This window comes from Cheilinus undulatus, linkage group 23, assembly GCF_018320785.1.
Source record: "Cheilinus undulatus linkage group 23, ASM1832078v1, whole genome shotgun sequence".
Taxonomy (NCBI): Eukaryota; Metazoa; Chordata; class Actinopteri; order Labriformes; family Labridae; genus Cheilinus; species Cheilinus undulatus.
Window position 1 is genome coordinate 4,022,648 of NC_054887.1, and position 24,400 is coordinate 4,047,047.

Sequence of the window (24,400 nt, forward strand, 5' to 3'; positions counted from 1 at the left end):
AGAGGAACAAGAACTACTGGATCTTTCTTTCTTAAGACCTCTTCATCTCCTGAGCAACAACTGTCTCACAAGAAACCCTCAAGACAAGAGGAAACTCATTCACTTTGCTTTAAAATTAGCTGTGTAACATCTGACCTTGATTAGCTAATTGCACTAAGTCAGAGTTTGAAGCTTCACGTGCTAATCCAAAACACAAGACTCACTGTGGTCAAATCAGAAGTTAATCTTTGCTGTAAACATATCAGATGCAAATACAGGCTTGTACTAGTCTTGATCATGTTCAGCCTTTACAGCAAGACATATTTGTCAACCAAAAACAAACATGAATGAGCTTGTTATTCTTTCCTTAGCAGAGTAAGCTTCCCATTGTACCATCTGCTTAAGTAGACTGTCTGCTTTTCATCATTCTGATTATGTGTTATTTAGACAACTTAAATAAAGTGTCAGGTCAATTTTAGGGTTCTACTGGCTTCTGTTTCTCATGAAGAACAAAGTACAGAGTGCTAGCTCTGCCTCTCATGCGATGTCCTGATAGGAGCAGAGTCAGAGTGAAGTGCCTAAATTAGCAGCACCTCGTGGAAACAGCTGAGGGGTCCTAGCCTATTTATTTCACAGCTGAGCCCCTTTGAAACACACTCACAGCTATATACACACACACACAGTACCAGCTTCACAAATCTCCTCCAGAACTGCAACAGCCATGCACATACAGCTCAGATCATCCCCCCTTACTTCCCTACCCTATACCCTGATACCCAGCTGGGTGCACCCAACCCCTCAACACACACCCATGTGTTTGTAAACTCAGAGAGAAAGCCCAAGTCATCGCCAATCTCTGCCAGAATTTCTCAAATCAGAGCCGAGCCAAAACCATACACCCCACCCACCCCCCCCTTCCTCTTCCTCCTCCCATACTGGTTATGCCTCTCACACTCCTCTCAGAAGCTCCTACACTGCTTCTCTCACAGTGACCTCAGCCGGCATTCCTCCACTTCAAAAAAACAAGGACATGCAGGAACACTCCGCCGGCGTTGGCGATCAGATCAGAATAGGACAACGGAAGGAAATATATCACCAAAGATGTGACTACAATCCTCATAAATCCTTTTTAAAGCTTTAAACTCACAAAAGAAACAGACAGTGCGCAAAAAAAAGAAAAAACAAATAATGAACCTCCTGCATGTTGTGTCTCGCAGATCGCTCCATGTAGCTTTTCAGTCATCCAGAACGTTGCCTGAAAATAGAAACCCTGCAGCCACCCGATATGTCTCGCGACATACATGGCAAAAAGGGAGGGTCGTCAAAGAGGGGCAGAAAGAACTAGAGGGATGATAGAAGAACCTCTTCGAGCAGCCATGATGCCATGACTAGTGAGATTTGAGGCAGTGATTTGATACTGTAGGTCATGTTTGATTGTAGTCACCATCATAAAGTGTTCTACTGTCTAATCAGCAGACAGCAATTCAGTTTTATTTCCATTTTACAATAATGTAGGTCAAAGTTTCTTTGCCTTAAAATATTTCAAAGCAGTCCTTAAGGGAAATGAATGAAATGCCAAAGAAAGTTAGTGAAAAACCTTCTTTTTTTAATCCACGGTAATATCAAATGTCAATTATCTGTTTCTTTCTCTTGTGCTTTGTCCATATAACTTGTAATCCAAGTCGTCATATCAATATATACTACAGCACCTCTTGTGCTTACACAAAAGTCAATACTAATCGATTTGCCATGCTATTTTTGCTGTATATATGCTATATATTTCACATACTGTATAACTGTATGTCTTTACTATATCATGCTGAGTTCAAGAACTCAAGTTCCTCTTACAGCTGAACTGCATTCCAGAAGTCGAATGCCTGTATTAGCACACATTCTTCCCTTTCAACCAAACCACACTAAAAAGAAAGCTTCAAACCCTCCACATACACAACACAGTCACCAACAACAACCACCCACTTTTGCCAGTTTGGGTCATTTTAGTCAGCACAATCTGTCAAATCCTATCTCCTTTAGTCATGACTGAACCCTTACCTTGCGTGCGATTGGCTCCTGACCGTCTGTCAAGCCATACCAGCTGACAAGCTTATTCCAGCCCTCTGTTGGGACCAGGATGTAGTCGAGCTCATCAATGAGGTGCTCCTTGATGGCGAGCACATCCCCATCTAGAGGTACAAAGGGGGTGACAGAAAGGGTGAGAAACAAGCAGGCAGAGAGCGTAATGACTGTCTCACTCAACACAAAGAGCAAGGTATGCTGGAGAGCTTTCTGTGAACCTCACAAAGAGCTGCTCTATGGAGTCAGTCAACAATGTTGTTTTTGTTCCCTACTCCTCTGAACTCTTTGTTACTACTTCCAGAATGATAAAGCTTTACTGACCAGGAGTCTGTGGTGTCATGAGAGGCATAACAGCCGTTGTTATATGATGAATTAATGTCCAAGGAAGTGAAGCATACCTCTGAGAAGACCAGAGTTATCAACTGGTCCTGGGTAGACATTCTGGTCTCCCATTTGGTATTTGTCCCAACTGTCATATCCCACATATTTCTTCCACTGTTTGAACCAGTGACTGTCAACCAGATACCTGTAGAGAGGGAAAGTCGCATTGTTTCAGGTTTATTCAAGCAAAGTGTGACACAATAAATCAGCTTAGAGAGGTCGAGGGTCATGTCATGAATTTATAAGGTGTAGATTGAAACTGGTGTCGTTATAAATAAAATTCTGGCACTAGCAGGCTAAAGCAGGTGGATGCTACCGTTACCTTGCTGTCAGTACTCTAAACAAACCAGACTTTCTGAGACTAACATGACACAGATTGATAGTTGTTACAGTAGCACGTCAGTTCAGGTTGCTGCAAGCTTTGCCAGCTGGCTCTGTGATTTTGACAGGTGCTTCTTTTCCGACTCCGCCCTGCCGAAGACGACGGATGAACCCACTGACTGGCTAACCTCTTGGAGCTTCGTAAGGCTAGCCATTAGCCATTAGCCGGCTAACTAGAGCAGACGTAAGAAATGCAGCCTTATTAAGATTATGACAGCAGAGAAGAAAAGACAGGGGCTAGTTCAGAAGTACCACACATAACAATGAGGATAAAACACTCAATGTGAAACAAACGCGGGGTCTGTCGCTGTTCACTGACAGCTTACTGGCTAACAGTAGCTCAAGCACCGCTAGCCTGCCAAGCTGAAACACATGAAGCTGGCAGGCTCGCGCTAGCTAGCTCGAAGCTAACTGTCAACACGGCCCGTTACCTCGGCTTTACTATCCGCCATGGCGGTGACAGCCTCGGCAGAGGCAGCCGGCGGCCACGCAACATCTTTGAAAAGGTTTCAGTTCATGTCTTACCAGGTGTCTCCCTTTCTTAGCTGTGTTTTCAACAGTGCTGCGACCTCTCCTCTCTGGGTATCCAGATCAGCCGCTCCTCCTTCCGCCATCTTTCCTCAGACATCACCCGCTGCATGGTGGGAAAAGTGCGGGGCGTCACCGAGGCACGCGGGGAGTGACGCTTCTGTTTCAGCCAATCATCGGCTGTCCTACAGAAGAGGAGGAGCCTCACACCCAATGGCAAAGTTAATATAGAGAATGGTTCAAAAGTGCTCTATCATTGTTGCTGCACTGAAGTTTTACTGTCCAGGAAACCATCCCTTCAAAAAAAAAAAAAAAAAAAAAAAAAAAAAAAAAAATAAATCCTCATCAGTTAGACTCTTTACAGTGAGATCCGTTACTGTATTTGAAATTATCTTAATATCATTACAATGTTATTTGCCATGAGGATAATTAGAAAAGGGAAATAGGAAAAAATGAATAATGTCAGACACAGTGCTTAACTAAGTTAGGCTTGAAGATCTGGACCCTTTTATTTTTTCCCCATGCTTCTTTGCTAAACTGCTAAAGCTCTGTCAGGTTGCACATCAGGTGTGAAATGCCCTTTTCAAGTTTAGCCACAAATTCTCTATTGGACTGAAGTCTGGGCTATGACTCAGCCATTCAAGAATATTCACTGTGTTGTCTTTAATCCATTTCTGTGCAGCTTCCACTATGCGCTTTTAGTCATGGTCTTACTGGAAAATAAATCTTCTCCCAGGCTGTAGTTCTCTTGCAGACTGAAAATATTTCTTCAGGGTTTTCCTATATTTTTCCGCTTTCATTTTACACTCTACCTTTTAGAGCTTTTACAGCATGACAAGAAGCATCCCTGCAGCATGATGCTGCCACCACCGTGCTTCACAGCGGGGATGGTGGTTTGGTAGTGATATGCAGTGTTTGGCATCTTTCCTGATGGCCAAAGAACTCCATTTTGGTCTCATCAGACCAAAGATCTTTCTTCCACTCGGCGAAGTCTCGTCCAGATGGAATCTGAGTTTTCTCCAACAGTGTCTTTACACGTGCCATATTCCTTCCATGTCTTCATGATGGATTTAATTGAACTCTGGGGCCTTGGGCATTTTTTTGTATCCATCCCCTGAGTTATATTTTTCAGCAGCTTTTTCTATGGTCTGTTTGGAGTGTTCCTTTGGCTCTATGGTGTAATGGTAGCCAGGAATACTGATAAACCAGTGACTGGACCTTCCAGACACGTCTTTATGTGAAAATCATATAATTTATTTTATTGACATTACTTTGTAGAAATCTGTTTTCACTTCGGCATTAAAAGAATTTTCCAGTTATTTGTTTGTTTGTTTATTTATTAATTATCGGGTTAAAAAAGACAAATTATTCATTGATTATGATCGATTTATAGAATCAACAAAATGGTGAAACATCCAAAGGGATGAATAATAGAGATAGATGTAGCAGATATAGTATTATAGACGAGTAATAAAATCCAAAGACAAGATAAAATTTTGTATGTTTATTTAAAAACATATTCACAATCTTTGTACAGTCACATTGTTACAGTAGCAAATATGAAACTACAATAAATGTCACGTTAATTCTACAGTTACTGCAATGCTACAGTATTAGGATTTTCACTGACATGTCATGTTTTTATTACACACTTCATTGATAAAAAACACAATATTTATTTATTTATTGTCAATAAAATAAGGGAAAGTTTTCCCAATCAGTTTTGAAAATATAATATATGATACAACTATGACGATGTAGTCACAGACTTTATAATGTTACTCAGATATAGCACACTTAGCCTGTTCTCTTGCCTCCTTCACTGGAAAACAGTTATTGAAACTGCAGCTATTATTTCTGGACCTTTGGCTGTACTGTTGTCTGTACTGTACTGCCATCCAAACTTCCACCTTAAAACGGTAATATTTCTTTTAAGTAGAGGAATTTTGTCCCTGAAATATATACTTTACGTCCTCTAAAATACCTAAGTAATCCAATAAATGACTAAAAACAAATGAAGTTTAAGTTTCTTTTTGATATCTGCCTTTACTTACTCCCCTGCCATCCCTGAAATGTGCATGTGCTGCAAAAACCCAACACAGTGTGCACCCTTTATCTCCTAAATCCTCCACGTGTGTGTAAAAGTAGATGACCGGCACACTGTTGCTTCTCCGGCAGCAAGGCAGCGATGGAAGCAGATCTGCAAGTCTTTTCCACAAACATCATCACCGGGGGGTTCATAAGTTGGAGTCTTTCTCTGGAACTGGGTAGTAGCCATTTTTGTTCACGCTGAGTTCGACCTCAGGAGCAAAAATGGCCAGTGACCTCTCCTGCTCCCTCTTGGTTTTGGGTAAGCTGTCGCAGGGTGTGGTGAGTAGCTTGATGCGCTGCAGAGAGATAAACCCACATGTGTGTGAACACCAGTTTGTTCCATCACTGTAGTAGCCAGGTGCATATCAACAGAAAAACATGCACACTTTAGGAGACTGACCAGCTTTAAGGGTCTCTCTAAAGCTCCCTGTTTACCTCTTTCATTGTCCCCTGGGTGGTGCTGAGCTTGTACACCATCCAAAGCGGGATGCAGATCATGGAGGAGAGAGCCAGGAGCCAGCCAATGACGTAGCCCCACCACGGGTACACGTACTCATTGTTGTACTTTAGAGGAGTGTATTTGATGAGGGAAAAGGCAAACGTACCCTGGAGAGAAGAAAAATGTAAGTGCTATTATTTGTAAGGGAAAAAGTAATTTGCAGAGCTGTACTTGTAAAAGTTTAATACTCACAATGCATGTAGCCGGGGTGAAGAACAACCAGCAGTACTTGATGTAGGGCCCTGGGCGGTAGCCAATCATGTCCTCGATGTTATCATAGAAGCGTTCTACACCTGGAATCATAAAGGACAAACATCTGTCTCTATGAAGTGTCTGAAAATATCTGTATCTAACCTCATGAGAGCTGAGCTGCTGCCTGGGATGCATTTTTCCCACTTATTTGAGTTCAGTAGCAGCAGATAAGTTTAAAACTTCAGCCGTGTCTTTGAACAAGAATCAGTTTTTACCAAAATGAAATGTCTTGAGGGCCTGCTTCTGCAGGAAATAATGCACTGGGTCCACTTTTGAGCAGATGCTTGAGCTGGTAAGTTATAGGGGAGCAGTGGAGTAATCTTTATTTATTTATTTATTTATTTCATTTAGATTTTTAAAGGTTGTTGTCAAGTGTTTTATTTTAATTCTTTTATTCTATTTACAGCACATTGAAAGTGCTGATCTGAGTCCTTATCGATACCCCTGTTGATACTCTTTATAGCAGTGGTTCTCAACCTTGAGGTCGGGACCCCCTTTGGGATCGTGAGACACTAAGATGGGGTCTCTAGATTCCCTTAAAAAAAGTAAGACTATTTTTAGAACTTCACTGTTGCCACTTTACACTAATTTTGCCATATTTTAACCAGTTCTCATCAATTTCTCCCACAAATTTTAACACATTTTTACCATTTAACACCTATTTTTGTCAGTTTTAAACTCTTTCCACCATTTTTTTCTGCCAGTTTTGCCACTTCTGAACCAATTCTTGCAATATAAGCCAAATGTTTCCTCTTTTGACCCACTATTGCCACTATTAACCCAATTTAACCACTTTTTATGCCCAATTTTTCCCATTTTAACCACATTTCACTATCTGACATGCCCATTTTATCCAGTTTGACCAATTTCTGCCCAAACCTGACATTTTTTTCTTTCTCAGTTAACACTATTTCACCAGTTTATATTGATTTTTCCTCCCATTTCACCAGATTTCCACCTGTTTGTGCCAATTTAAAGCCTTTTCAGCCATATTTTCATTCCCTTTTACCACTATTTATGCCCATTTTTGCTGCTGTTACCCATTTTTGCCTATTTGGTCATTTTTTGCCATTCTTAAATAAATTTTGCCACTCCTAACCCATTTCTACAACTTTTAAGATCCAACTTCACCACCCTATCCACCATTTTTTGCCATTATCAACCTTTTTTTATTTCAACCCATTTTAATTCTTTGTTTTTAACAAAATAAATTAACATTTTTAAGAAGGCTATATACTATACAAATTATTTAAAAAGGCAATTTGTTTTATTGATGTGTTTTTTTTTTTTTTAAAGGATATCAAAGTTTAACTTTACAATAGACCATGATTTTGTTGACCTCCATGGCCCCCAGTTTGGCTGGGCCCCAGAAAGCTCTCCCCTTTATCCCCCCTTACGGGCAGCCTTGTCTCCACATGACTACTCTTGATTGTGCAGGTACAGTGAGGGTCCCTGGTCTCTGGCACCTTTATTTTGGGGGATGCGAGCTGAAAGGGTTGAGAACCCCTGCTCTGTAGTTTGGTAGAAAGACAAAATAAGGGCAAATATCTAAACTCTAAGTGTTCTTAGCTGAGTAGTTCTTGAGTTAAAAAGCTGTGGTTCAGTCTGTTACATCTATTGTATATCCCTCAAATATAAACACATATTCACACTGTATTTATTGAAGTACAAATTTCCCCATATTGCCAATTTATTCTCCATCATTCCATGAAATTGATGCAGAATTTCTATTAACGAATTTCCATGTAATCCTTTGAAAATCTCAAAGGACAACCTCCACCAACAAATTCAGGAAAAAATACAAACAAATTTCCATGAAAAAAAAATAGAACATTTTAAAAAATCAGATCAAATTCCCCAGAACTGCTGGTCCCAGTTTGGCCCAGTGGGTAGAGCAGACACCCATAAACAGAGGCTATAGTCCTTGACGCACTGATCCTGGGAACAAATCCCAGTCTAGGCACAGACTGGTGCACGCCTTCCCTCCCAATTTCCATCCCCATGTCAACTGTCCTATTCAAATAAAGCCAAATAGCCCAAAAATGATATTAAAACCCCCAAAAATAAAGTTTCCAAGATTACCATCATGCCTATAAAATATTATTTTTTTTAAAAAACATCCAAATTACCAAAAATTCCCATGAATAGCAAATTTTCCCCAAAACATCCAATCAAACTATCCAAAATATACAAACATATCCCCTAAATTTCTATGAAAATACTTAAAGATTACCAGGTAAATGCCCCAACATATCCAAGCAGGTCCCTAAAATCTTTATTTAAATTCCTGAAAATTTCTTGGCAAATGCTCTGTGCATTTTAAGTAAATTTCTTAGAATTCAACGAATATTGCAGCCATGATCTAAAATATTCTAATGGCAGAAATGATTACTGTGTTGTAGAAAAGCTTAAATGTATTGTTCTGATCAGGGCCATGTCTAGCTCCGTGGGCGTCCTACGCAAGATGCTGTCTGGGGGCCCCTAGTTCGCCAAGCTACCATGGAGAGATTCCTAATCCATTAGATGGTCCATGAACATGCCACAGTGTATTTATCTTCACCAGCAAAACAGGCTACAGTCATGATAACCCCTCTTATTACATTATTTATGGTTTAAACCTAGATGTTTTTCTGTGGGCAGGGTTATATATATCATGTAAGGAATAGTTTGTGTTACATTTACTTCAGTTTGTAATATCATGGTTCTTTGAATGAATTATTTTATTCTTATATCCTACATTCTGTTAAGCATATAAACAATAAAGACAGGTAATTTTATTTCCCCTCAGATGAGGCTGAACATTCAGCTTTGGGCCCCCCTAGTGGCTCATAGAATATGCTTGCATTAAAAAATAGCAGTGATAACTGTGTGTTAACTATCTCAGTAATCACTGGAATAAATGTCTTCAGTGTCATCTTACCATAGACCCAGGCGATGCAGACAGTCTCAAAGATAGCCATGAAGAGGAGACACATGCCGCTAGCTGCATAGTAATCAAAAAGCTGGAAGACATACATGCCCCCCTACAAAGACAAAGATATAAAGCATTTAGACATTTTTTATTTATTTATTTAACCTTTATTTAACCAGACATATGGGAATCAAGAAAATAAGCCGAGTGTATCACTTTGCTTTTTCACCAAACGTACTGGCAGTAAAAGAAGGCAATAAGGTGGGTTTAACTGTAGCATTCACCTTTGTTCAGGAGAAATATAATTATTGGATTTGACTCTATTTGGGGCAGATAATTTTTTTTACATTTGTATAAGACAAAAAAATCTTAAACTTGAAATAAAAGGATATTTTAATGTTTTGACATTTATTGCAGTACGTTGCCTACAAAGAGTATTCCCCCATCTCATGTTTTACCCTTTTATTGAGTTTATAAATCAATCAGGGTTGATGTTATTTGGCTTGTTTGACGAAATTTAAAAAAAATGTCAAAATGAAAATACATTTCTACCAAGTAACAAGCCTTCCAGGGCTGGCTGCCAAGAAGCATCCCCACAGCATGATGCTGCCACCCAGGCTCCAAGGATTGGTGTGTGTGTGGTGACGTCTGATGTCTAAAAAGCTCCATTTTGGTCTCATCAGTCCAAAGAACTTTCGCCTACCTGGCCATGGAGTCTCCCACATGCCGTCTGGTGAACTCTAGTCCAGACTTAATCTGAGTTTTGTCTTCGCCACTCTCCCATAAAGCTTTGACTGGTGACGAACCCGGCCAACAGTTGTTGTCTGCAGAGTCTCTGTCTCTCCCATCTCTTTGACATTTAAATGTTTTTTTTTGTTTTTTGTTTTTTTGGGGGGGGGGGGGCGTAAAGCCAAATCCTATCACCCATGATCGATTTATAAAATCAACGAAAGGGTCATCCAAGGATGTGAATACTTTTTATAGGGAGCAATATGTATCTCAACATGGTTATAAAACATATTATTTAAAGTACTTGGATATTCTGATGCCAGACACTAGGGTCTCCAGGTGTGACTTTAGATCGAGTGTTGAGGAGCAACACGTAAGACTTACCTGAGACATGCCGCATAATACCTTTCAGTTGCTGGGACTTACAAAAGGATGACTTGTTGACACCTCTGCAGAGCATTCATGCTTCCAGCTGTGCAGAGGTGAAACTTTGTCAACCATGTTGGACTCCGTAAGGTTTTATTTCAGTAGAGAAAAGCATCATAACTACCAGATGAAACCCCCAAAGATACACCTGTTTTAAGTGATTATGTGTGCATTCAGCAAGCTTTGCTATTAAAGTACAAAAAAGGGGCAACACTGTCATTAATTTCTTACAGCTACCGTTAAAGATTGTCACTGCAGTGATTGTGTGTATGCATGCATTCATTTGTGTAAATTGGGTTTGATTCCAGAGTGCCTCCCCTACCTCCATCAGCATGATGAGGCCCATGAAGAAGGAGAAGAGGCTGACAGCCAACAGGAAGAGCTCCCTGCGGTTTTTACGGCGGAACACAGCAGGGTACATGTCCACGATTGCCGTCACAAGGCTCTCGACGCACACAAACTGTTGGAAAGAAGAAAGAAGGGGAGACAGGTAAACACACAGTAAAAAAGGAAATGCTTAAATATTTTTCCTGTGACGGACTTTTTATTTTACACAGCCACATTTCTTCAGTAGGATGCTGATAAGGGGGGTTATTAAGGAGAACTTTCTGGGGCCCAGCCAAACTGGGGGGCCTATGGGGGTCAGCAAAATCATGATCCATTGTAAGGTTAAGCTGTGATAACAATATTTCATGTTTAATCTGAATAATAACCACTTATATCAAAGCAAAAGAAAAAGTATTTTATTTATTTAGGCTGAAGTACAATATAGTATTTTTCAAAACGCAAACCCATTTTCTTAAAACAGAAAAGCATTTCTTGGGTAATGTTAACAATGTGAGTGGGTACAGTTATGTCAGACTTCATCGCTAGGCCATGAAGTGCAAAAATGTCAGGATACCAGAGAGAAGTAGAAGGAACTGTTACACCTTTAAAGGGGGAAATAACTAAATAGGTGTAGAATAGAGGCAAATACTGGCAAAAATGGGTTAAAAGTGGTAAAAATTGGCAAAAATAAGTGGGGAAAGTGGTAAGATTGTGGCAAAAATGGGTCTAAAGTGGCAGAAGTTGGCTTGAAGTGAATAATAATTCGCTAAAGGGGGCAAAAATGGGAAGTAAGAACGGTGAAAAGCAGTTAAAAAGTGGAAAAAAGAGGTTGAAACGGACAAAAAATAGATAGGCAGCAAATATGGGTTAAGAAGGGAATAAAGTGGCAAAAACGGGTGGTAAAAAATGGGTCAAGAGTGTCAAAAATGGGTCAAAGTGGCAAAAATGGGCTGTAAAATGGGAAGAGCAGTTAAAAAGTGGAAAAACATATTTTTTAAGTTGTAAAAATGGGTTAAAGTGACCACAAATTGGCAGGTATAAGTGGTGAAAACTGGTTAAAGAGTGGGGAAGATGGTTAGAAACTGGCAAAAATATGTCAAAAGTTGACTTGAAGTAACAAACCTGGGTGGTAAATGGTGAAAAGCAGTTAAAATGTTGGAAAAATAGCTTCTGACTTGTAATAATGGGTTAAAAGTGACTGCAAACTGGTAGAAATAAGTGGTGAAAAGTGGTTTAAGAGCGGCAAAAATTGATTAGAAGTGACAATTATGGTTAAAAGAGACAATAAAAGGGATAAGCAGCAGCTAAGTGGTAAGAAGGGGTAAAATGGGCAGTAAAAGTACAGAATGGGTCAAAAGTAGCAACAACTGGCAGAAATAAGTAGGGAAAGTTGTGAAATAGTGGCAAATAATTGAATAAAGGTGGCAAAAATGGGGAGTAAGGATGGTGAAAAGCAGTGAAAAAGTGGCAGAAATAGTTTAAAAGAGACCAAAAAAGGGAAAGGCAGCAAATGTGGGTTAAGAAAGAAAAAAGTGGCAAAAATAGGTGTTAAAAATGGCGAAAGATGGTTAAATTGGCAAAAATGGGTAAAAAGTGGCAAAAATAAGCTCAAAGTGGCAAAAAATAAAAGGTCAAATGGTGAAAAGCAGTTAAAAAGTGTAAAAAAATAGGTTCTAAGTTGTAAAAGCAGGTTAAATGTGACCACAATTTGGCAGAAATAAGTGATGAAGGGTGTGCAGATGGTCGAGTGGTTTAAGGCGCTACCCATGTACGCAGGTGGCCTAGGTTCGAATCTGGCCTGTGGCCCTTTACCATGTCTCTGCCCACTCTCTTCCCTGTTTCCGAGTCTATCCAATCCAATAAAGGTAGGACGTGTTATTGTGGATAGCTCTGTGAGAATTTACTCGAGGTTATGGGAGAGTGTCTACCTGACTGTCCAGCCCCAGAAACACGATCATGATGAAGAAGAGGGCGGCCCACAGAGGAGAGAAAGGCATCATGGATACGGCACGGGGGTAAGCTATGAAGGCCAGGCCGGGACCTGCAGCAACAAGTAAAAGCAAAGTAAATCAGTCATATATCACCAGCCAGAAGGTTTAGGGGCCACTCCATTTTCTCCAAGTCTTTAATGGAGTTAGATAAAGCCTCACCAGACTCTGCCACTTCTGAGATAGGAACATTCTGCTCATAAGACATGAAACCCAAGATGGAGAAGATTGCAAAGCCTGCCACAAAACTCGTCCCACTGTTCAGACAGCACAGAGACAGGCAATCCCTGCAACAGAAAGCAGATTAAAGTATTTATATCAAGATAAATTCAAGTATGATGAGCCACAGATGACTTGAAAACTTGACTTAGCATGCAGGATGCTTGCAGACCTATAGCAGTTGTTGTTGTACTTGTTGTAGCTTCCCAGCGCAGTCAGAGACCCTAAGCAAATGGCGTAAGAGAAGAAGATCTGGGTCCCGGCGTCCATCCACACCTTATACAAAAGAAGAAGAAAGAAGAAGCCTTAACTGAGGTGATGCTACAGCATATACGAACGTGTCGCGCTGTGTTTGGACAACCCAGAGGAATTCACGTGCTGGGGAATAATTTGCATAATAAGTGACTAACGTAGTTGCACAATAATGCACTGTTAAAGGTTGATCATTAGACATTTTTTCTAAACACTTATTTGCAAACTAAACTTCCGAAAACATGAGTGCAGGATCTGTGACTGTTACATAACCAGATGAATGACAGGGACAATCCAGGACCTGCAGAGGAAAGGATCAGGGCCTGGCTGATCAAAGGTAATCCAGACTGTTAGATTTGATCAAATTAAAAGAGTTTATAAAAGAAAGTTTGCACAAGCTCTGCTGGAAAACACACATTAAGTGTTTGTGCTCAAATATCTCTGGAAGAATTGGAATAGTGAATGAAATTTAAAAAACAACAATACTCTCTTTACTGTGCCTTGGCTTGATCTTAGGTGTCCATCCATCCATTTTCTAAGCCGCTTATCCCGTTGGCAGCCGTGGGGGGGGGCTGTAGCCTATCCCAGCTGTCATGGATGAGAGGCGGGGTACACCCTGGACTGGTCGCCAGTCAATTGCATACCAGGCAACACACATTCACACCTACTACAGCCAATTTAGAGTGATCAGTCAACCTAACGAGCATGTCTATGGTGGTGGGAGGAAGCCGGGGTACTCAGAGAGAACCCACGCATGCACGGGGAGAAAAGGCAAACTCTGCACAGAGTTCCCTGTTTGCCAGGAAGCAAAGCACAAACCTTCTTGCAGTGAGGCAACAGCGCTAACTCCTGCACCGCCGTGCAGCCCTTGATCTTAGGTGTGCCTTGGGCAAAAAAAAAAAAAAAAAAAAAAGATTGAAAACCATTGGCCTAGTGTACTGCTGTGACCAGGGGCTAAAAACCCCAGCAATCTCTAGATGTATTACCAAAAAAAAGTTGGCTGTTACCAGTGGTGTAGAAGTCACACTGATGATGTTGAATTATGTTTCTGAGTGTGTTATTTCATATTCCTCAGCAGTGTTGGAGGTTATATGTAGTAAAACGAGTGCACTAGTCCAGTCAGATTCCTTTTTGTTGCCTTTACCATCCAAGTAGAGGAGTTTTTTGTTTTTTTAATTTGATGGCAGAATTGCAACTCTGCATTGAGAAAACAGATGGCGCTAGAAAGAGTTTCAAAAATATTTCTCTCTGGGAAACCCCCAAACAGTAATTCCCAAAAGTTTGCACCTGGATCAGGTTGATCTGAAACCGTCTTTCTTTGGAAAGCAGGGTATATTGAGCTGGATCAGCACACTGGCGTGCCTTGAGCCAAGTCTTTGTGTGCCATAGCTATTGCATATCCATACATAATTACTGCAACTATACAATAACTTAAGTTCAGTCAGGACCACTTTGTCAAGAAACACACAATTTGCGGTCATAAATAGTTTGTCTGTATTAGCAGTTGTAAATTTGCACTTATTGCTGTTGTTCATATGTTGCTGTTCTGGGAAGGAGGAGCTGGGGTGGAGGTTGTAAAAAGTGTCTTGGGAGAGGGAGCAGCAAAGCATAGCCAGGCTAGAAATATGGCAGCATGAGTGTAATTAGCCAATAGCGTGCTTGAAAGCAAATCAGCTGGCCGTCAGCTGATGAAGGCTTACGCAAGATCAGCTGATCTCATTTATATGGCAGTGCTTTACACCATGGCCTGCCTGAACTAACGCTATACGTTTCATTTACTGTAACATGTTTTAGATAGGGAATTTTGTATAGGTATGGACTTGGTGTGCCTTGAGAATTTGGCTTGATCTTTGGTTTGCCTTGGCAAGAAAGAAAGCTGAAACCCACTGAGCTAGATTATGTGATACTGGGTGGGAAAAGAGTAGATTTCCAAGCCTGAATCATTCTAATCGGATAAAACCTTTTTTAAGCAGCCAGACCAAGGTTATAGAATAACAGTGAGCATGAAAAGCAGCATTAGAGATTTAAAAAGTACTCTCTTTTGTGTTAACAGTGGTTTGTTTTGGTTATTTGTATGGAAAACTAGCTAACAGCTTAACAACAGAGAGGTGCTAAAATGATACAAGCTGCACCAAAAACCTGTTTAGTTGAGTGTCTTGGTTTTGGTAGAGCTTGTGTTTGCAGTCCCAGTGGTGTCCTTGCCCTGTATTTGATCCCTGAGGTCCCTGTCTCTTTAAGAGCAAGCAGATGGACCCAGCAGAAACAAGACTCCCAAGCTGAGAACTGTGGGATCCCTGCACCTGGTGCGCCCTCACCCACGCCGATCACGTCTTTAAATTTTCTTAGTCGTGAATCGTCATTGTGATGGATGTTTTTGTTTGCTTGATTGCAAATGTTTTGTCATACCTGTGGGTCCGCTAGTCGTCCCAGGTCTGGGTAAAGGTAGAACTTGATGCCGATGGCAGCTCCGGGCAGCGTGAGCCCTCTTATCAACAGCACAATCAGCATCATATAGGGGAAGGTCGCAGTGAAGTAGACCACCTACGTAGGCATGCACACAGAGATGTTAAATATACAAACATGCCATCTAGAAGAAACAAATACCAGATGTCATCCTTTTTATGTCAAATAACAGTGACCTAGTATTTTCACCCACCTTTCCTGTGGATTTAGTCCCCTTCCAGATGCAAAAGTAGCACATGACCCAGGCGATGAACAGGCACAGAGCAAGGTCCCAGTTCAGAGAGCCCATGTGGTCAATGCCTGGAGAAATCCTCAGAGCTCGTCTCCTGCAGAGAAACACAGAGATTAGACAAAACTGTCATTTCCAGAACAGATATAACCCATGAAGAGGAGGTTAGGGGGTTCAGAAGACTCACTCCCAGAACTCCATGACAGGAGAGGTGGCGTTTAGGTTGATTGTTTGGTTGATTGAAGTATTTCTTCTCTGGAACTCCACGCAGTTTTCTAGGAGAAAAAGTAGTACAAACATCTTCAGCTTGAAAACAGAGGAGCTTCTTATGTGCTGTATGTAGGAGTGCATTCCCTACCTGTGTTCCACGTGTTGTTGCAGGTGGACCAGGCCAGGTCCCAGGAGAAGGAGAAGTACAGGTAGAAAATCCCCCAGGCCAGGACAATGATGTAGTAGAAGTTCAGCAGAGCCACTATCACCTGGGTGCCATAGCCAAGACCTGGAGACATGACATTTACATGTGGTTTTGTTTGATCAAAATCATTAGATTGCAAAAATGTCAATCAAACAGTAATGTGCAAAACTTTTAGGTTTGTTTGTGTGGAAAGTAAGCCACCCTTAGGGCACCATTGACAGGAAGGAGGATTAACACAACCTTGGTCATGCTCTGGATGACCTTGCATGTATCAAGGGCATGGGAAAATAAGCTGATGGAAAAATGATAAAGTCCACACTTTTTGGGGTGGATGAAGGCAAGTAAGCACAACCTGGGGTACCATCCGAGCAGGTCCAAGGGCCCAAAAATCACCGGTGGTCTCCAGGCATATCGCTTAGTGTGAAAAAGGCCCAGAAAAATAGACCCTCCTAAACCTCCGTCAAGCTTGACCTTGTCTGCTGAGTGACACACGTGTCGCTATGTGTCAAGCTTGACTCTAGCCACCCTCCTCGTCCCTCTCCAGACCCAGGTTTAGGCACCAGACCCTCTGATTACTGTATTTCTGGTATTTTATACCATATTACGTCAGAGTAGCAGTCAGATTTTTAAGACGGCCTCGATGAAGTACAATTGCCCTACAGTAAAAGTAAGTACAGTAAAAGTAAGTAAAATATGCTCAGTATCCTGATTGCAAGTGGAAATTTGTGCAAAGTTTGAAGAAAATCCTTCAAAACACTATAGCAATATCATGAGGCCCAATGACCTTGAACTTTGGCCTATGAGCTCCAATATCAGAGCGGGTCATTTTTGAATTAGAAAGGGTATTCACATGACTTTTCTAAAAGATCCCTAAAAGAAGTCTTGACATTTTGTCTTCAAAAACAACGCATAAACAAGACAACCAGATAGACCAGGGGTGTCCCAACTTTTTCCGCTGAGGGCCACATACAGAAAGTTTTAAGGATGGTAGGGCCACTTTCATATACCTCCCCTTAATGATATCAACGTTAGTCAATCCAGCCCAATTTAGGTAAAGATACACAAAGAGATTTGATATCTTTACGCTTTAAATCACAAAAAGTGCATTAGTGAATTGTCATGTCAAAATGTTTGTTTACAGAATTAGCACTGCAGCATTGCCTTGTGTTTCAAGTAAAACATACACTTTCCAGATAAACTCATACAGTCTTCACACACACTATTTGCTTTTTTTTTCCTTCTAATTGACAGATAAGTATATTTTTGTGTTTCCTTCCCAGACGAGCCCCCCGTGTAACAAAAATATTCTCGCCTGTTAACAAGGAAAACACAGATAAAATATACACTACAGTCAAGCATGAGCTTCACATTTTAATGTGGGACATTTTCAATTATGTTAAGAATTTCCTGCGGGAAAATTCAAATAGGGCCAAGGGCCTAATGTCTCTATTGCATGGCTATATTTCACATTTATCTGTAAAACCTCCCATACAAAGTGATTGAGAAGGATAGTAATTCTCTGAGGGTGATTAGATGCATGCTCCATCTGTCACATTCATGACAAGCCACTCAGAGCAACAAGCCATTCTGATGTAGTTGGCACACGCAGCTCTAATAAAATTATCTCAGCAGGCAGACATTTTTGTTTATGAATGGTGGACCCAGCTGGCAAATGTACGCCGTTTGTTTTCCTCAAATGACGCTGATAGGCCCAGTCTTTTCAGACCGGGCACAATTGTTTCAGATTGAGGCTTTGCAAGATTGACAGACATGAATCTGGCCTTGCATTGCAGGGTTATAAACAAGAGGCTCTATGATGCAATTGCATATATTGGTGCAAAGTTTGAAAAAAAAGTCACCACAATCAAAGGATGAAAATGAGGCACAACGACCCTGGCTTTTGACCTATGACTTCCAAAATTTAACTGGATCATCCTTGAGTCAGAGTGGATATTTGTGCAAAGTTTGAAAAAAATACTTCAAAGCATTCTTGAAATATTCTTTTCACAAGCAAGGGATGAACAGATGTTCAAAGACCGTGTCCTGGATTTTGAATGACCTAGTACATTCAAACTCTAACCAGTTCATCCCTTAGTCAAAGTGGACATTTGTGTAAAGTATGAAAATAATCCCTCAAAGCATTCTTCAGGTGTTGGTTTCACAAGAATGACACAGACAGACAGACAGACAACAGGAAAACTAACACCTCTGGCCCTGGCTCACTATGCTGCAGAGGCATTATTATCCTAAAAATTAAATATCTTTGTTGTATGGTGGCCAAATAGGGTAAGCACTCAGAAACTGTCAAAATGATTTCTTTGGACTCTTTATTGTTGCTGTGATAAATGCAAACTTTTGGTTTCTGCAGTGTTTTTGTCCAATATGCATGGCATTTCAGTCATTTCATTTATTCTGAAAGTTTGCTTATGCGTTTTAATTCGCATTTTTTTTTCTTCTGAGTGTGCTGTGCTTTTGTTGTAACGTGTGATGTTTGCCCTTCTTGGCCACCATGAGATTGCCTCAGTGAGAGTTTGAGTTTCTCTAGGGTGACACCTTTTGCCAGGATCCCTGGATTGTTCTCCCAAATGCACCCACAACCTACCTTCAAACAAGGGGCTGATCTTCCTCCAGCAGGTGATGCCTCCCTCGCTGGTGTACTGGCCCAGCGCCGTTTCAAGGAAGAAAACAGGAACGCCACAGGTGATCAGAAAGATCAGGTAGGGTATAAGGAATGCACCTGAGTCGGAGAACCACAATGGATAGATGTTAAATGATTATCTAAACACCGTATCAACGTGTATGTTTTTGGCTGGGTTTAGATTGTGTGGACTCTTTCTGTTATTGATGTCTCACTTTTATTATTGTTTGATTGTAGCCTGACAAATGCATTAATTGTGGTTGTTGTGGTGGTTTTATCCTAGGATGGTTAACAGGGTGAGAATCCTGAGAATCAGAGCTTTCTGCTGGTGTATAATAACGTGGTAAACTCAGTGGTACAGTGCAGGTCATACGTCAGGATACAGAGTATATCCACTTATTTTGATCATTAACTAGTGGCCCAGGGTCATCAGGCATCAGACCCTCAGATTTTCCCATTCAGCCTCTAGGAGATGATTAAATTCAGAAAATGTGCAGGGAAAAAAGTATGCAATTGCATATTGCATTGGTGCATCTTTTTCTTTAAATCCATACCACTATTAAAAAAATCCCAAAACTCCTGAGACAGAAACAATTTTACTAGAAATGACTTAACATTTAATCCATTTTAACCAAATCCATGTCAGCCAATAATAAGCCAAGACTTTGACACATGATATTGATCAGTCTGCCTTTGATTATAACTGCAGTTTTTCTGCATACACTCTCTGATTGAGGACCTTATCCAGGAATGTAATTCTCTGTGACTGACTATCAAAATAAAGGATTTCCTGCACGTGTTTTTCACCAGTTATGAAACAGCGTATTAGCAACAAACCTAGTCAAAGCCAACAAGACCACCCTAGAAATACACGGCCAAATATCACCATAGGTCTGGCTGTAGAAAAAGCAATCTGTCTGAACAGACTAAATTCATTTACATTTGGAAAAAAATAGAAATGTAAACAAAAATGTGTAAATCAGACTCAAGTGTCTGTCGAGGAAAAAGCTGGCCCATGTACAAATGTAGTTGATGCAGTGGTGCTCAACTGATGGGTTGGGCCCCAAAAGTGGGTCATGAAGCTTCACCGGAGGTCAGGAATGTGGTGAACGATCTTTAGGTTAGCGTATGATCGAGAGTAATTTTGGCCTTACACCTGACGACTTTTCAGCCAATTTTAAAGTCACAGAGAACGTCCCAAAGTCAGGGTAAAATCCTGAGAGTCTCGCTGAAGTTGCAGCTCGTTTCTGTGACCTCAGTCATTTGGAGTAATGTGGTCATAAAACTGGATCAAAGCAGTTTTAAGGCTGTCTTTCTGCAGTCTTGGCGATATGACATCAAACATATTTGGTCTTTAGTCTGGTCTTATGCAAATTGTGTTTTCAATGACGTGACCGTCATCCACGAGCTTGTATCTTGTCTCAACTCATTCCAGGCTGGCATGACAGGTACGGTAAACCTCCATTGGGTTTTTCAAAGTAAAAGCCTGATCAGTTTGCTTCTGCATTTTCATACCGTACTTTTATTCTGAAGTGTTTCCGGGTTAGTTCTTCAGTTGTTGCAGTAACATGTAAAGTTGCTTTGGTTTTTAATTTTCCTTCTATTTCTACTCTGCACATACAAGCTAATATCTCTTACAATCCGATGTTTTTTAGTGTTGTAGAATGGTCTTAGTCTTGAGAATGGTCTCAAGACCACATTTTGAATGTCCTGGTCTTGTCTCAGTCTCGGTCTTGATTCAGTCTCAACCCCCAAAAGTCCTGGTCTTGTCTCAGTCTCTGTCTTGATTTAGTCTCAACCCCCAAAAGTCTTGGTCTTGTCTCGGTCTTGGTGCTCTCTGGTCTCAGCCCAAAAGTTGTTGTGAATTTCCACCTGATGCATGATGGGAAATAAACTCAAAGAAATCTTATTCTAGTCTTGCAGTTAGTGACCCACAGTCTTTGCAAAATCTTTGTCTAGGACTAAAATCTCAGCGACTTATGCTGGGCTTACACCAAAAGATTTTCACAGTCACAGACTAAAAACTGAAAGTCTTTAGTAAATTTTAGTAGTCTTACTGGAGTCACGGCGTGCTCCGTCATCTCTATCATTAAGTTTAAGGTAGTAATCTGCACTGTTTTATATCAGTCTTTTCCTAGTCTTGGACTTGCGATCATATTAAATGTGTTTGGTATGATCGCAAGTCGCAGTGACGTAACACTATCAACAAACAATAGATGAGCTCTGACAAAACCGGAAACAGGAAACCTGCCGGTCAAAACAACCACAAAAGCGGCAGAGCGGCATGGACAAACAAGAAACACAGGCAGTGAAACGTCGAAGGTCCCCACCAATATGGACCGCCCAGAAAGAGGAGCGGCTGGTGGAGCTGTGGGCAGATCAGTCCAGCCTGTTCGATGTGAATTGTCCAACATATCATGACTTTGAAAAAAATTGCACAGTGGGAAAAAATTGCTAAAAGAATCTGGTAGTAGTTTTGTAAATAGTGACCCTGCATGATTCACAGTCTTTGTAAACTCTCAGTCTGAGACTAGGCTGTGACTAAAATCTCTAAAAACTTGTCTTTAGATGTGAGCAGGTGTGAGCTGATGGTTTTCCAAGAGTCCTTTCTAAATCTTTTCAAAGTCTTCTGATGTATGGGTAGCATTAAGATTTGAGAAGATCTCAGCTTTTAGTAGTTTCAGAGTCTTTTAAAAGTTTTAGCAAAGTCCTCTGGTGTAAGCCCAGCATAGATTTCAGCAGTTTTCTGGAGATTTGTACATGTTTGTCTCTGTTTCTTTGGTTTCGAGGGCCGGTTTCCCAAAGAGAAAGACATGGTTATTGAGAAATTGCCAAATTTTCATGCCATCTCTGGAAAACGGAGTAAAATAAGGCATATGCATGTGAGTTCTTCTGTAATGATGAGGAAAAAATGTTCTTTGGTGTTGCATATTTTGTCCAAACTGCAACTTATTTAAGTTTGAGTGGTTGGAAACTTTTAAAGTGTGGCTCCTGAAAGAGAATACATACTTCTGAATAAAAACTATGTTCAATAAATTAAGAGAACACCCACTGTACTTATGGACTGTCATTTTGCAAGCCTGCTGGTGGGCCCTGATAGAAGTTTCCCAATTTTTGAGCTGCGTTTCTACTTTTGTTGCATTCTGAAATAACCGTATGGCAATAAAGGCATTCTAACACACTGAAACCCTTGTCACAGCTAGGACAACAAATGCTCCTTCTATGACATAATTCAGCTCCATAGTCTGAACCTCTCCTCCTTTTCTTCTTTTATGACTTACCTATTACACGATTGTTTCCTTGTCTAACTGCAGGTTAAACTCTAGAGCAGTGCAATGTTGTAGTATTTCACTAACAAGAATGGAACAAAGGAAGTAAGGTATGAAATGTAGTTGATTTGATCCTCTTTTTTGGGACATTGTGACCCAAGCCACTGCCACTCTCTTTCACCTCTAATGTTGTCATCCCATCGGGTGGCCGAGGATGTTTAGCCCACTCGGAGTTCCTCCTCTCGGCCGGGACAGCTGCTGTGAGCGAGCAGCAACAACAGCTGCCTGACCTCGCTCGGCCCTGAACCCTGACCCTAACGCCCCGTGGAGGGAGGAAGAGGGGCGTCCAATTTAGCAGCTACACAAGCATGCACCAAAGATAAATGTGGTCGATTATTTCACAGCCTCTGGATTAGTTAACAGTGAGTCCTTACAATCTATTTATATTTTCTTTTTTGTTGCATGCTTTCCCTCCAAAAAATATTGCATGTTTGAATTGATAATTGTAATAGCTCAGGTTTTAATTTTTAAGTAGCTCACCTGTAATCTCTGCACATTTACATCTATGTTTTAAAGTTCTAGGTCCTTCTGTTATTGCTCTCATCCCTACAAAGAACAAACATAAATGTCTCCATCCTTGGCTTATTCTCCACTCACCTCCTCCATTCTTGTAGCAGAGGTAGGGGAAGCGCCACATGTTCCCCAGGCCGATGATGGAGCCGGCGACTGACAGGATGAACTCCACCTTGTTGCTCCACTGGCCCCGCTCCTCCATCTTCTCCACCGATGTGGGCAGCAGGTCCTTGGCTTGTCTAGTGCCATTGTGGAGGCCTGCTTTTGCAATGTCTCCTGCAAAATAGACAAGAGACAGCTCAGTTGGTTGTTGCATTAAAGTTAAGATGTTCTTAAACTGTAAGAAAACAATAGAAATGCAGTTATACTGTTTAAAAACTGACATGGATTCAGCTACTTTTGCTTCTGTTTCAGCTGTCTGCAATGCAATCCTTATTTTAAACATTTACAATGTTAAAAGTCCAGAAATATACCAGAATCTGTAAAGTAAGTGCTGTTTAAAGCTTACCTTTCATTGCAGTGTCACTTGCTCCTCTGTGTATATGTCAAGTCTCAAGTCTGACGAGTCTCTGGAGATTTCTGGCTAAATGCTCAGGTTTTAGTATTTAACATGACTGGAGTGAGGGGCGGAGGGTCTGTAATGCTAAACTTAGGGCCAGCCTCCACTTTCTCTCCCTCCATCTGCCCCCATCCGTGCAAAGTACATCACCTGCCCTGACTCGACAGTTTAAATGAGGTGCAAAAAGGTTGAGCAGTTATTCTGAAGGACGTTGACAACCTCTGCTGCAGAAAGCATGCCATAAATCAGTAGAAATATCATAAATATACAATAAAAAGTATGTGAAAAGTGCCTTCTATCTTATGCTTTTAAAGACTTCCAGCAAAAAGCATGAGCAAATATGGATTTTTTCCATTTTTATTTAAAAAGATGATTTAAGTGGAGACAAGAGGACCACACATATGAAATCTTAATAATATAATAGAATAATATATTATAGCATAGCACCAACAAGCACTGTGATGACATTGCATTCAAATCCATGTACTTTAATATGGAGTTGGCCCCCGCTTTGAAGGTCTAACACAGTGTTACTCAACTCGTCAACCAAAGAGCCAAACGCTTGAAAAATACAGTTTCAACAGCCACAATCTATGTGGTGAAAAATGGCAATTAGATAAGTTAATGATGGCAAAAGTGGTCAAAAAGTGGCAAACACTGGGAGAAAAGTGGCAAAAAAAGGCAGAAAGTGGCAAAAATCTGAAAAAAGGTGGAAAAAATAGGGCAAAAGTCAGAAAAAAGGTCGGATAACAAGAATTAGGGGTGTTTCATTGCAAAGGGCACCTCTGATGGGTGAGAAGTGGCAAAAACAGGCATAAAGGGGCAAAAAAATTGCAAAATGCAGGATAAAAGTGTCAAAAATGGGTAAAAAGTGACAAAAAGAAGTGGCAAAAATTGGCTAAAAGCGGCAAACGCTGGGAGAAAAGTGGCGATAAAGGGCAGAATGTGGGAAAAAAATGGGTGGGAAGTGATTTAAAAAAAATAAGTTAAAGGTGGCAAAACATTGTCAAAGAGTTGCAAAAATCAGAAAAAAGGTAGAAAAAAATTAGAAAAAAGGTGGGAAAATGGGAATTAAGTGGCATTTAACTGCAAAAGGCAGCTTTAATGGGTGAGAAGTGGCAAAAAAGGGAAAAGTGGCAAAAAAAAATTACAAAAGTCTCAGAAATGGGTAAAAAAATGACAAAAAGAAGTGGCAAAAATTGGCTAAAAGTTTCA

At 40.7% G+C, this 24,400-nt stretch overlaps 2 protein-coding genes across 4 annotated transcripts in view; both read right to left on the reverse strand.

The window, feature by feature from the left end:
• The window catches only part of LOC121505422 (ubiquitin carboxyl-terminal hydrolase 15-like), a 48,667-nt gene extending 45,220 nt beyond the window's left edge, over nucleotides 1-3,447 (reverse strand). For 2 of the 3 annotated variants that reach the window (XM_041780746.1, XM_041780747.1), the window contains exons 1-3: nucleotides 3,343-3,447; nucleotides 2,454-2,581; nucleotides 2,032-2,162 (exon numbers count right to left, since the gene is read on the reverse strand). In XM_041780746.1, coding sequence (XP_041636680.1) covers nucleotides 2,032-2,162; nucleotides 2,454-2,581; nucleotides 3,343-3,431 — 348 coding nt within the window. In that variant the 5' untranslated portion in view covers nucleotides 3,432-3,447. Of the gene's footprint in view, nucleotides 1-1,173; nucleotides 1,299-2,031; nucleotides 2,163-2,453; nucleotides 2,582-3,342 lie in introns of those variants that run through there. The other variant, XM_041780748.1, reaches the window with a different exon arrangement.
• A 2,135-nt stretch (nucleotides 3,448-5,582) lies between these two features.
• Nucleotides 5,583-23,141, reverse strand: LOC121505762 (sodium- and chloride-dependent GABA transporter 2-like). The gene is made up of 15 exons (XM_041781316.1): nucleotides 23,135-23,141; nucleotides 22,711-22,902; nucleotides 18,749-18,883; nucleotides 16,090-16,230; nucleotides 15,919-16,006; nucleotides 15,696-15,828; nucleotides 15,446-15,580; nucleotides 12,960-13,063; nucleotides 12,731-12,855; nucleotides 12,509-12,621; nucleotides 10,576-10,713; nucleotides 9,108-9,210; nucleotides 6,128-6,228; nucleotides 5,872-6,042; nucleotides 5,583-5,732 (listed from the first exon to the last, which is right to left on the reverse strand). The coding sequence occupies exons 1-15, from the start codon at nucleotides 23,139-23,141 to the stop codon at nucleotides 5,583-5,585; spliced, it is 1,836 nt and encodes a 611-aa protein (XP_041637250.1).
• Nucleotides 23,142-24,400: the final 1,259 nt, after the last annotated feature.